At 36.4% G+C, this 12,074-nt stretch overlaps 3 protein-coding genes across 6 annotated transcripts; all 3 read left to right on the plus strand.

Moving 5' to 3' along the window:
* Positions 1 to 3,026, plus strand: LOC108196941 (flavin-containing monooxygenase FMO GS-OX5). 2 transcript variants are annotated; one of them, XM_017364448.2, is made up of 7 exons: positions 1 to 674; positions 1,030 to 1,100; positions 1,216 to 1,362; positions 1,693 to 1,775; positions 1,939 to 2,074; positions 2,384 to 2,557; positions 2,721 to 3,026. In XM_017364448.2, exons 1-7 carry the CDS (start codon positions 167 to 169, stop codon positions 2,877 to 2,879), a joined length of 1,278 nt encoding a protein of 425 aa, XP_017219937.1. In that variant the 5' UTR covers positions 1 to 166; the 3' UTR covers positions 2,880 to 3,026. The 2 variants fall into 2 exon arrangements, with proteins under 2 accessions (XP_017219937.1, XP_017219938.1); XM_017364449.2 differs by lacking the exons at positions 1,693 to 1,775; positions 1,939 to 2,074 and having other exon boundaries at positions 28 to 674.
* An 864-nt stretch (positions 3,027 to 3,890) lies between these two features.
* On the plus strand, positions 3,891 to 7,639 carry LOC108196121 (flavin-containing monooxygenase FMO GS-OX-like 2). Of its 3 annotated transcripts, none has more exons than XM_017363236.2 (7): positions 3,891 to 4,550; positions 5,793 to 5,863; positions 6,021 to 6,167; positions 6,378 to 6,460; positions 6,615 to 6,750; positions 7,040 to 7,210; positions 7,354 to 7,639. In XM_017363236.2, the coding sequence occupies exons 1-7, from the start codon at positions 3,983 to 3,985 to the stop codon at positions 7,510 to 7,512; spliced, it is 1,335 nt and encodes a 444-aa protein (XP_017218725.1). In that variant the 5' UTR covers positions 3,891 to 3,982; the 3' UTR covers positions 7,513 to 7,639. The 3 variants fall into 3 exon arrangements, with proteins under 3 accessions (XP_017218725.1, XP_063937644.1, XP_063937643.1); XM_064081573.1 differs by having other exon boundaries at positions 3,964 to 4,550; positions 6,021 to 6,134; positions 6,435 to 6,460; XM_064081574.1 differs by lacking the exons at positions 6,378 to 6,460; positions 6,615 to 6,750 and having other exon boundaries at positions 3,963 to 4,550.
* A 661-nt stretch (positions 7,640 to 8,300) lies between these two features.
* On the plus strand, positions 8,301 to 11,587 carry LOC108196120 (flavin-containing monooxygenase FMO GS-OX-like 3). Its single transcript, XM_017363235.2, has 7 exons — positions 8,301 to 8,938; positions 9,587 to 9,657; positions 9,779 to 9,931; positions 10,091 to 10,173; positions 10,571 to 10,706; positions 10,829 to 11,002; positions 11,176 to 11,587. The coding sequence occupies exons 1-7, from the start codon at positions 8,416 to 8,418 to the stop codon at positions 11,434 to 11,436; spliced, it is 1,401 nt and encodes a 466-aa protein (XP_017218724.1). The 5' UTR covers positions 8,301 to 8,415; the 3' UTR covers positions 11,437 to 11,587.
* The last annotated feature ends 487 nt before the right edge of the window (positions 11,588 to 12,074 follow it).

The raw sequence follows: 12,074 nt of genomic DNA on the forward strand, positions 1-12,074 counted from the left end.
AAGCAAGACCAATTAAGCTTGGCTACTTTTATAGTTTTGTTGAAGGAGAACTGATAAAGTAAAGTACCAAGTCTATTCTATATTGGCGGGCCAATAGTTTCTAAGTGTTGCCTTGTTCAACTCCTCTTGGCCACTTTCTAACAACAGCACGCTACCAACTTCGAACATGCCTTCTTTAAACGTGGCGGTGATCGGGGCCGGGGTGGCCGGCCTGCTCGCAGGACGCGAGCTCCAGCGAGCAGGCCACAGAGTCACAATCTTCGAAAAACAGAACCAACTTGGAGGAACATGGGTTTATGATCCACGAATAGAATCAGACCCTGTAGGCCTTGACCCCAGCAGAGAGATCATTCACTGCAGTCTTTACTCTTCACTAAGAACAAATTTTCCAAGACATCTGATGGGTTTCTCTGATTTTCCATTCACGAAAATATACGATGACTCTAGAACCTTTCCCTCACACGAGGAGGTACTCAAGTTCCTCAACGATTTTGCTCTGCATTTTGGGGTGGATAAGTTAATTCGGTTGAGTGCGGAAATTGTTGGAGTTGAGCTAAGGAATGATGAGTGGATTTTGGAGTCAAGAACGGGGGGATTGATAAGGGAGGAAGTTTTTGACGCTGTTGTGGTTTGCAATGGTCAATATACTGAGCCCAGGGTGGCCAATTTTCCAGGTTCTTATCTTTGTTTTTAATTTTATGAATTTGTTTACACTGTCTAGTTTTTTATTCCTTGAATTGAAAAGAGTCGAGATTAAATTTTATGAATTGAGCTTTTGTGGTTGAAATTTTTGGTGGATAAAACATACTGTAATAGCTTGCGCAATTTAAAGATAATTGTTGTTGAAATGCCAATGTTCTGTTTTCAACATATAGACTGAAATCTAAATAACTAATCGAACACATAGTATGTGTCATATAAGTTAGGAGGTATCTTCCCCGCATAGTATATCGGTATCATTTTCCACAAATTGCCTGTGGAGTAATTTTAATCCAGGTCGATCATTCATATGCATCTTGAATCAAGCAGGGATTGAGAAGTGGCCAGGAAAGCAAATCCATAGCCACAACTACCGTGTTCCGGATCCATTTCGTGATCAGGTACATTCTGACCTGAGATTTCAAGTTCAAAGAATACAAGTTTGCCTAAAAGCATATTCTTTTAGCCAGTATAGGTCTTAGTAATTCTAGGTATTTATAATGGAGTATTTTGCAGATTGTAGTTGTGATCGGAGCTGGGCCAAGTGCTATGGATATATCAGGAGAAATTGCGGCAGTTGCCAAAGAAGTCCATATTTCAACAAGACCGTCTTCTCTCTTATCAAAATCGGTCATTTTTGAAAAATTCAAGCAGCATTCTGAGGTAAGTATGTGTGTAAACACAGTAGAGCCGTGCATTGTGAGGTAATTCACCGAATATCCTGAGAAAATAGATATATTTCACTTTTTTTTCTTTATAGCTTCTGTCATCAGTCACCATCTCTTCTATTGCCCTCAGATGGGCGAACTAGGTCCCATGGAGTACCCTAAGATGTTAATTGTTAACCTTTTCTGTAGAAATATTTTATGGCAAAAAAACAGATATTTACACGCTAAATTGAGATTGAGAACACTCAAAGTCGTCCTATATATTTATAGTTTCAGTTTATTACATCTCCTGGTGACCTGGACGAACAATGTTTAATGATAACAGATAGACTATGTCGATGAAAGTGGTACAGTGGCTTTTGAGGATGGGTCTTCTGTTCAGGCAGATATAATATTTCATTGCACTGGGTAATATATTTTCCAGAAACTAGATCGTTTCATCTGCATTTTGTTCTACTATGGCATCATCTAAATTAAGAAAACCTCACTGAACTTGTTGCATCATTGATCATTATATTGGACTTATACACGGCATTAGCATATGATAAATTATGCCTTTATGCATTTACAGGTACAAGTACAATTTTCCATTTCTTAAAACAAACAACATTGTCACTGTGGAGGATAACCGAGTTGGACCATTGTACAAACATGTGTTCCCTCCTGAGATTGCCCCTAGGCTATCCTTCATTGGAATTCCTAATGCTGTAAGATCTTATCATTACTTCTGTCATTAAAGAATTGAAACTTAGATGACATAAGAATAATCTAGTAACTGAGGCTAATTTTCCAAAAAGAGGCCATATCTTTAATTCTTGACTCTCCTTCTCCTAGTACTTCAGAAATAAGTCATCAGTTCTTGAATTTTAGCAAAATGCGAATTAGTTGCTTGATCAGTGATAGCATTCTGTTGTGGCATTGTTCACACATTATTGCGGAATAAGCTTAATTTACCAGTCCTGTATAGTGAAGAGGTGATTAGCTTTTCTAAGATTAACCGAGACCATTTATCACAGATAACTGTATTTCCAATGATGGAACTACAAGCCAAGTGGATATCGCTTGTTTTATCAGGCCAGGTGCTTCTGCCATCCAAAGAGTCAATGTTGGCAGATACTGAAGCTTATTACAAATCAATGGAGCAATTTGGCAGCCCAATTCGTTTCACCCATTTTCTTTTCCCGACTAAGGTCATTTCATTTCCCTCAATTGTGTTGAGTTTCGACATGTCTAAATGTTTGTTTGGCCGTTGTTGGATTGTTACTTGTTAGTTTGCTAGTGCTACATTTATATTCGCAAACAGAGACGTTCCAGGCTCATAAATTCATTGGCCATGTTTTCCGAATTTTGTAGTTTGAGTACCTAGACTGGTTAGCTGATCAAGCCGGAGCACCACGGATTGATGAACTGACAAGAAGAATATTTGCACAAGTTTTTACAAACATTTTCAGCTCTGAAGCTGATAAGTTCAGAGAATGGGATGTCGATAGCTGGATTGATACAGTCATGTAATTTTATGTCAAAAAGTCGGTATTTTTAATATTGTTACTTGTATGTAAAAAAAAATCATATTTGTGACTTCATATGTCAATCACTTATGACACAGAACTGCATAAAATGTCTTCATTCATAATTAAATGCTGATTGTATATTGTATTAGTGCGGAATTAAGATATCATTTTTAATTTCATGTTTGGTTGAGCATCTCATCCCCACTGGTTAATTTCAATAACTTATAACTTGAGATTTGAAGTATGGACATAGGATAGAAAATCTTTTAACAAAATATTATGATTAATTAGTACTCATACCTAATTTTTTATAATAACACCCGACCAAACCAAATTGACCATTCAATTTTGAGTTGATCACTGAACTTGTTCTCTGTTTTCAAAAATATACCTTACAAAACTGAAATTTCTAGACATTGTAAAATCTTCGGCCCCAACTAACACAATTTCAATTATCTATTTTAATTTAAAACGCGAGCCTAATTATTCGGCAAGACAAATTAGGAACAGGTCGGACCGAAAAAATAGTCCCTCTCATTTATTTACATCTTTTTACAATACTTGACATGCATTTTAAAGACGCATATAAAATATAGCTGTGTAACTTATTTTAAATTTTTTTTTTTTTTTTATAAAAATATAAACATCAAACTTTTATTCAGAAGGAAAAAAATTCAAAATAATTTATTACTCCCTCCGTCCCACCCATTTCTTATCGAATGGGTTGGGCACGGAGGTTAAGAAATATGTATAAAGAAGTGGAAAAGAGGAAGAAAAGTGGGTAAAGTGGTGGGACCCATTGATTTTTAATGTATAAAAAGAAGATAGTGGAGTAAAAGTAGTGTGAAATGGAAAGAAAAGTGGAGAAGTGGTGGGACCCATTGACTATTTTTGGTAAGTTTTGAAATGTAAAGAATTGGGTGGGACACCCAAAAAGGAAAAAGTGTAAAGAAATGGGTGGGACGGAAGGAATAAACTACATTTTATCTATTTTACGAGAGTATTAGAATGCGAGCCGAATTCCGTCCCCGATCTAAACAAATGAGAGGAACAGAGGGAGTAAAGTAATAAAGTAAGGTTTACCAACCCTGCTTCGAGTTGCACATGTTCACATATATATCAAACTCCTCCTTGTCCTTAACACCATTTTGTCAACTTCTCAGCATGCCTTGTTTGAACGTCGCGGTGATCGGAGCGGGCGTCGGCGGCTTGTGCGCCGGCCGCGAGCTTCAACGAGCAGGCCACCGAGTCACAATCTTCGAAAAGCAAAACCAACTCGGTGGAACATGGGTCTATGATCCACGAGTTGAGTCAGATCCCCTAAGCCTTGACCCTAAAAGAGAGATCATTCACAGCAGCCTCTACGCTTCGCTCCGAACAAATTTTCCGAGACACGTGATGGGCTTTTCCGATTTCCCGTTTACGAAAATTTACGAAGATTCCAGGGCATTTCCGTCGCACGAGGAGGTGCTGAGGTTTTTGAACGATTTTGCGGAGCAGTTTGGGCTTGTTGAGTTGACTCGGTTGAACACGGAAGTGGTCCGAGTTGAGCTGAAGGAGGATGAGTGGGTTGTTGAGTCAAGAATGGGCGAGTTGACTCGGGAGGAGGCTTTTGATGCGGTGGTTGTTTGCGTGGGGCATCACACTGAGCCCCGGGTGGCTAATTTTCCAGGTGCATTTTATTTTTTGTATGTTGTTATGTTAATTAAATATATTTTATGTTTGTAATTATTTCGAGTTAAGTATTGATCAGGGAAAATGGTTTTAATATTTATAGTTCAAATATTAGAAAAAAAACATATAGTTTGAGAAAATGGGTCGAAAACATATTTTTGAAATGTAACTAAATATTACGTTAGTGGTGATTGTTTATTATTTTTTTTTTTTGAAAGAGATTTTATTTCATTAAGAAGAAACATCATACATAAGAGCCTCCACCACACATGAAGGAGGAGACGTAAATAAAATCTGGCAATAGGCTAAACAAGGATATCTAGCTAATTGGTGAGCAACCTTGTTTGCACTTTTCCGAATAAAATTAACTGAAGTAAAATGGAGTTGGCTAAGCTTCTGGCAGCAGCTGGCAATCACATCCCCCACTTCTAAGTAGTTGACATCTCCTTTTTGAATAGCTCTGGTCGTTAACTGAGAGTCTGTTTCGATGAAGTGGTGATTGTTTATTACTATTGAAAGAGCAAAACACAAAATATTTAGTATAACAAAATTTTGTTCACTAATAGGCGGGAATAAACCCATGAAAATAAAGCCAAAAGATTCAGAATTGTTAAGCTGAAAAAAGAATATTTGGTCAGGATCACACCTGTGTATATTTGATGGGGAAGAATCAAATTAAGGGCCAGAGAAGACAAAGGTGAAGTGACAAAATAATAACATATAAGATTCAAAGGCAGCTTTTGCCATCGTTTAGCATTGGAGGAGAATCATATAGTGAAAGTTAAACATTTAACACAATTCATGCCGATGAAAAATAGGATAAAAAGTACAGTAATTCCTAAAAGCGACCTAATATATATTAATGAATATGCTATATAAATATTCCAAATTTTCTATATTACTCTATCTGCATCCCACTTGTCCTATTAGTGATGCAATTCAAATTCTGAGTTTGGTAAAATAAATTCTGAGTTCCGAACTAAGCTGAATATATATTTGACTTTTGTGCTTAAAATTTATGACCCGCCCTAACTCAGACCTTCTAAATTTTTTTTGTTCGAATTCAAGCGACAATAATTAACTTGATTACACTACTAGATTGAAGGGTGAAGGTATTAGTAGTTAAGTCGGTGGAGACATGTGTGCATATGAGAAAAAATCGAGATTTTGATATATATATTGTTTTGAGATTAATTCCCTTGAACATATAATTTAATTTATCCATTTTTAACAAAAGCAGGCATTGAGAAATGGCCAGGAAAGCAAATCCATAGCCACAACTACCGTAATAATAAGCCATTTCGTGATCAGGTACATCATAATTTGGGTATAATTTCAATATTTCATAAAACACATTCATATGCTCGACAAAACTTTTTGTATAGTAATTTTACATAATTAAGAACATTCATTACCTGAAATTAGTTGTTAGTGGTTTTGGGAGTTTATTAATGGTACCTCCTTACAGATTGTAGTTGTGATTGGAGCTGGACCTAGTGCTATGGATATATCCATAGAAATCGCAAAAGTTGCCAGAGAAGTTCATCTTTCCACGAGATCGTCTTCTATGTTATCGAAATTGGCAATTTTTGCAAAACTGAATAAGCACCCTGAGGTATGTATTTGTTTTCACACCCCGACACACATTCTCTAACTGACATTATGAGACTGTTCGAACAATATTACAAAATTACAAGTGATAAAATACTTATCTCATTGTATTATATTTAATTATATTAGCCTGAAGTTTTTTAACTGTATATATGCCAACAATATCAAGTGATGTCTTCTGGACAAATGATGTTTATTCTTAGTCTTCTTATAGATAGATTACGTCGATGAAAGTGGTAGAGTAGTTTTTGAGGACGGATCTTCAGTTGAGGCAGATATACTATTTCATTGCACTGGGTACGATCTTGTCCAAACGCCAAATTATTTTTCGTTTATGATTTAATGTCCTTTGCTATTATCTATATAAGAATATAAGCAATGTCATCATGCTACTGTACATATATACCACATTGACATTTAATATATCCTAGTTGTCTCTGTTTTTTTACAGCTACAGGTACAATTTTCCATTTCTTAAAACAAACAACATTGTAACTGTGGAAGATAACCGAGTTGGACCATTGTACAAACATGTGTTCCCTCCTGAGCTTGCCCCCAGGCTCTCCTTCATTGGAATCCCATATGCGGTTAGGTCTTATATAAATATTCGCTATGTTATAGAATTTAGAATTGTATAGTTATGCTACAGCTTCCTGATTTTATAGAATTAGGATTGTATAGTTATGTTACAGCTTTCTGATGATTACTAACTATTTTTAGGATAATGTGTTTAAAGTAATACAATACAATGTGCATTTTGTCACAAAACTATAATATGTGCTGTGGAATGGATAATATTTTCGCTGAACAAGCTTGCCTCAAAAAATTTAGCTATGCAAGAGGAAAAATAAGCCATTTTCTTGTGATTTATTGCAGACAACGGGAATTCCTTTGATGGAACTACAAGCAAAATGGTTATCACTAGTTTTATCAGGCCAGCGACTTCTACCATCAAAAGAGACAATGATGGCTGATACCGAAGACTTCTACAAATCCTTAGAGCTACGTGGGATCCCTATTCGTCACACTCATTCTCTTGTGATGAAGGTTTTTTCCCCTCAATCATGTTCAGTTTCAATTGTGCGGATATGTCTGATGTGTGACTTGTTAGGTTCCTAGTACCTTATATATGCACTGAGAGTTGAGACATTGCAAATTCATATACTGACCATGTTATGTGGAATTTGCAGTTTGAGTACCCAAATTGGTTAGCTGATCAGTTGGGGTTACCTGGTATAGATGAACAGATAAAGAAGATACAAGGACAAGTTTTCAAGATTCTTTTGAGCTCAGAAGGAAGTGATCTCAGAGAGTGGGATGTCGATAGTTGGCTAGATTCAATAAATTAACTGTTAGTAATAAGTCATCATAATCTGGTTCAATATGTTCATCATCATTGGAATGTAACTGTAACTTAAAATTGTTCAGGGATATCAATTTTCAAGTGTTCTAACATAAGAGTTTTGTGTTTTTAAATATTTAGATTTTCTAGTAAATATAAATACTTAAAATTCCTGAAAAGTTTCTTTCTTTGCATTTTCTTTGCATGCGCCGGTACCAAAAAAGGAAAAAGGCTGCATCTGCTAGAATGGTGAGTATTAGCATGCTGTCAGCGGAAAAATAAATCATTTTAGTCCTACATTCACATCACATTTTAGAGGAAAGGTAAATCATTCCTGTAGTAGGTAACAAACTGTTAGAGCCACTCTCAGTGTTGTGGTCAAGATGTACATCAGTAATTTGGAGTTGGAGAATTAGACTATTCATTTTTAGATTGAAAGTTTATATAGAGACTAACGTTGAATGGTAAACGCATGAGATTTCTAGTAAAATTTAAATTTCGTCGATTGTTACTGGTTACATTTCCAAGTCATAGACCATAAAAATTATAAGCATTCATAATTTTACGGGACCATATTTAAGGTATTTTGTGAGTTGTATATTTTTATTTTATATTCTTTTAAGGAATGTTTTTTCTTTTTTCTATATGCACTAAGATGGAAAAAACAGCTGGCGTAGAACATTCAAAATAGTAAAATTGTCCTGATAGGAAAAAAAAATAGTAAAATTGTCAACAATGTACATTATACTCCTAGGCAAAAAGTAAAGGGTGTGTACATTGACACGAGCCCACGGTATTTGACTATGTTTTTAAGCCCAGCTTTTGACTAATCAAATATAGCTGTCTGCTCAGGTATATTCATGGCCTGAGAAATAAACTTATTATTTAAAATTAAATAAGAATTCTCGTAATGATTTTATCTCTCAAAATTGCGGTGATAGGAGCCGGGGTTGCCGGTTTAATAGCCGCTCGGGAGCTTAAAAGATCCGGCCACCAAGTCACCATTTTCGAAAAATCGGGTCAAATAGGTGGAACATGGGCATACAATCCCCAAACCGAGTCCGACCCGTTAAGTCTCGACCCGAATAGAGAAATCATCCACAGTAGCCTCTACTCTTCGCTCCGAACTAACCACCCTCGACATCTTATGAGTTTTTCGGACTACCCATTTGCCAAATTCTACGGAGACCCGAGGAATTTTCCGGGTCATGAGGAGGTGTTGAAGTTTCTAAACGAGTTTTGGGTTGAGTTTGGACTCACTGAGTTGACTCGGTTGGGTACTGAAGTTGTCCGAGTTGAAGCGGTGGATGACTCGGGGTATTGTGAGTGGATTGTTGAGTCGAGAAAAGGCGAGTTGAGTGAGGTGGAAGTGTTTGATGGGGTTGTGATTTGTAATGGTCATCATACTGTGCCGCGGGTGGCTGCGATCAGAGGTATTTTGTTTATTTCTTTGTTAAAGATTCTCATACATTTCGTAGTTATGGTGGGAACAAAAATTGCAGATATTATAATTTGAGAAATATTCTTGATTGTTATTAAATATTTGAAGCGAAGGCGTAGTACAGAAACCAAATGGTGTTCCTGTGTTAGTGATGCCACGGCGAATTTAAGAACACTTTATCATTGATTTGATTTGGCCAAATCGAAGTAAAACGAGCAAATTAAATGAAACTAAAAATATATAGGTTTCTATAGCTCATTGTTTCATAGTTTTCACTCATGTGATAATATACTATCATAACAAATGAATTCCGCTATTAGGGAAAGCCGTAGCTCTTTGCTCCCAATGTACTTTCTTCCTGGATAGAAACATTTTTCAACCTTAAATTGTAACCAAAGTAGTATTTTTGCTAAGATTATTTCGGTCTTCCACAATAATCTTTAATCCGGTGCTAGGCTTGCTGACATCACTTTAACCAAAGATTTTCTTTGGGTGTATGTATTAGTTTTATGATTTCTGTTGCCAAATCTAACTACTTTTTGTAAGATTAACTTAATCTTATAGAAAGGCTTCCTAGCACTCTTCAAACCTAGCAAATTCACTTACTCTCCTGGAATAACATAGACATGTACTGAATCAGGTATAGGTCAATGGCCGCGAAAACAAATTCATAGCCACAATTACCGTGTCCCAGAACCTTTTCACAATCAGGTATGCCTTTGCTAAAATTTACTTCATCAAGCAAGCACTCTGCCCTTAAGAAAGGGTTTCCAATTCTATATTTCGTTATCTGTTTGAGCTAAATATCATTGTAAAAGACAACCGTTGACAGATAGTGGTCATGATTGGAGCTGGACCTAGTGCCTATGATATATCTAGAGACATTGCAGAAGTTGCTAAAGAAGTTCATCTTTCTTCGAGAAATTCCACATGTGGTGGATTTTATAAATTGGTCAACCTTAGTAATGTAAGGCAGCACGCTGAGGTACGAACGTTATGATATATGCCTAAATTATCAATGCTCACAGTTTGGACATTATGTTATGCGCTACAGTTTAATTCATTTTTGAAGTTATATAAGGCACTACAATTTGTAAGTCATATATTTGCAGGTAAGTGATATTATATGTGAAATTTCTTGCAGATCGATTATGTTGATGAAAGTGGTAGAGTAGCGTTTGTGGATGGATCTTCTGTTTGTGCTGATATCATATTTCATTGCACTGGGTATATATTTAATCTAATAACCGAAAGATCTTCTTCATTATGCGACTTCAATCTACTATTGTTCTTTTGGTTGGATTTATAGAACTAAACTTTGTTATGAACCCCTGCAAACATAGTTTATAAATGCATTAGTTCGATTAATCCCAGCCATGGCTCAGGAAGAAAACAGTAAATTCCTCCAAACAAGTGCAATTCTGAGAATTGAGCTGTCCAATTCTAAGCAAATGCTCTTTTTCTGAGTCCCTAAAACCAGTTTAACATCATTTCAGTGCTGTAATACATACCTCATGTGTTTGCATAAATTCCTTCTTGTCAACATATGTGCTGCAACATCCCCTTGATGTATTGTACTGTATAAATTTAACTTGGTGCTTTGAATGCATTTCTCTCTTTCTAGGTACAAGTTCAGTTTTCCATTTCTTAGAACTAATGGGATCGTAACTGTGGATGATAATAGAGTTGGACCCTTGTACAAGCACGTCTTTTCTCCTGAGATTGGCTCCAGGCTCTCTTTTGTTGGAATCCCCTGCAACGTAAGGTTTAATATATGTATTCAGAATACATTCTTGTTATATGGGACTAAATCAGGGGTTGAATCATCAAAAAGCTGACAAGTTGCCAAATTAAAGTCTTTGAGTCTCTTGTTTTGGCACAGATTACATTATTCCCCATGATGGAATTACAATCCAAGTGGATATCGTGTGTTTTATCCAGCAAGGTGGTCCTACCGTCTAAAGAGGCAATGCTCGCTGATACCAACGAACACTACAGGTCGTTGGAGGAACGAGGGATCCCAAAACATAGTACTCACTCCCTTGCTACTACCGGGGTTCGTGCTTTTCTTCTTGGTAGCAGTTGCACTGCACATTGTTGCTTTATGTCCTCCGATATCTTCACTACACACAGTATACATACACGAGGTGATGAGGGCTAGCAGCTTCAGAGCTTCAGATGTACTGACTTTTTCTCTTTTTTTTTTGGTAATTTATACCATTCCTGCAGTTCCAATACCTGGACTGTCTAGCAAGTCAAGTAAAAGTTCAACCAGTTGAAGAAAGGTTAAAGAATATATACAAACAACTTGTTTCGGTGTTCTTCAGCTCCGAAGGAGACCAATTCAGGGAATGGGATGTAGATAGTTGGGTGAATGGAAACCACTTGAAACTACTTGCAGCAAGTGAAAAACGTTCAGGCTCCAAATTGCTTGCAGCATTTGAGGAAAACGTCGGACATGATAATAGCAAGGTTGTTGAAAGCAGCTAGTTTAAATTATATGATGCTATGATGTACTTTGTTCTCGAATTTTTTATATCTGTTATCCGTAAAGGTTAAAACACATGTAAACGATCTTTACTCAACACTCTGTATTCCGACATCACTTGTAGTCAGATATAAATATAGGATATAATTGATATTTCTGTCAGCAAAACATATGGGTCCAGGTATGATTGCTGGGGGACTCTTATCCAACATATCCAACATACTGTTTCTCAATCGTCTGATCAGATCACGGACGGTTGAGATTTAAAACAATTTCCGCACGTGCAACGCTTAAAAAAAAGATACAAGTTAGTGAAGCTCAAGCGAGATTGGATTTGTTATATTGTCTTAGAGAAGAAAGCGACAACTCAAGTGGATGGAGAAAATTGCTTGAAAAATTTTGTTTGGGTGGATCCTAAATTTTTAATGGTCTACGGTAATTTCGGATATATTGTTGCATTTGATACGACATACGGAACAAATGGGTATGTCATGTCATTTGTACCTTTTACAAGGGTTAATCATCATTACCAAACTGTTTTATTTGGATTTGCACTCATGCGGGATAAAGTAAAAACTAGTTTTGAATGAGTGCTAAGAACTTGGCTTAAATCGGTTAACGATAAATACCGAATGTTATA

Source organism: Daucus carota, chromosome 7 (assembly GCF_001625215.2).
Source record: "Daucus carota subsp. sativus chromosome 7, DH1 v3.0, whole genome shotgun sequence".
NCBI classification, from domain to species: domain Eukaryota; kingdom Viridiplantae; phylum Streptophyta; class Magnoliopsida; order Apiales; family Apiaceae; genus Daucus; species Daucus carota.

Coding starts and splice junctions, on each gene's coding strand:
- LOC108196120 (XM_017363235.2), top strand. CDS start 8,416: ATGATTTTATCTCTCAAAATTGCGGTGATAGGAGCCGGGGTTGCCGGT. Junction 8,939..9,586: donor GCGGGTGGCTGCGATCAGAG/GTATTTTGTTTA, acceptor GTACTGAATCAG/GTATAGGTCAATGGCCGCGA. Junction 11,003..11,175: donor ACTCCCTTGCTACTACCGGG/GTTCGTGCTTTT, acceptor CCATTCCTGCAG/TTCCAATACCTGGACTGTCT.
- LOC108196121 (XM_017363236.2), top strand. CDS start 3,983: ATGTTCACATATATATCAAACTCCTCCTTGTCCTTAACACCATTTTGT. Junction 5,864..6,020: donor ATAAGCCATTTCGTGATCAG/GTACATCATAAT, acceptor ACCTCCTTACAG/ATTGTAGTTGTGATTGGAGC. Junction 6,751..7,039: donor TCATTGGAATCCCATATGCG/GTTAGGTCTTAT, acceptor GATTTATTGCAG/ACAACGGGAATTCCTTTGAT.
- LOC108196941 (XM_017364448.2), top strand. CDS start 167: ATGCCTTCTTTAAACGTGGCGGTGATCGGGGCCGGGGTGGCCGGCCTG. Junction 1,101..1,215: donor CGGATCCATTTCGTGATCAG/GTACATTCTGAC, acceptor AGTATTTTGCAG/ATTGTAGTTGTGATCGGAGC. Junction 1,776..1,938: donor ATAATATTTCATTGCACTGG/GTAATATATTTT, acceptor ATGCATTTACAG/GTACAAGTACAATTTTCCAT.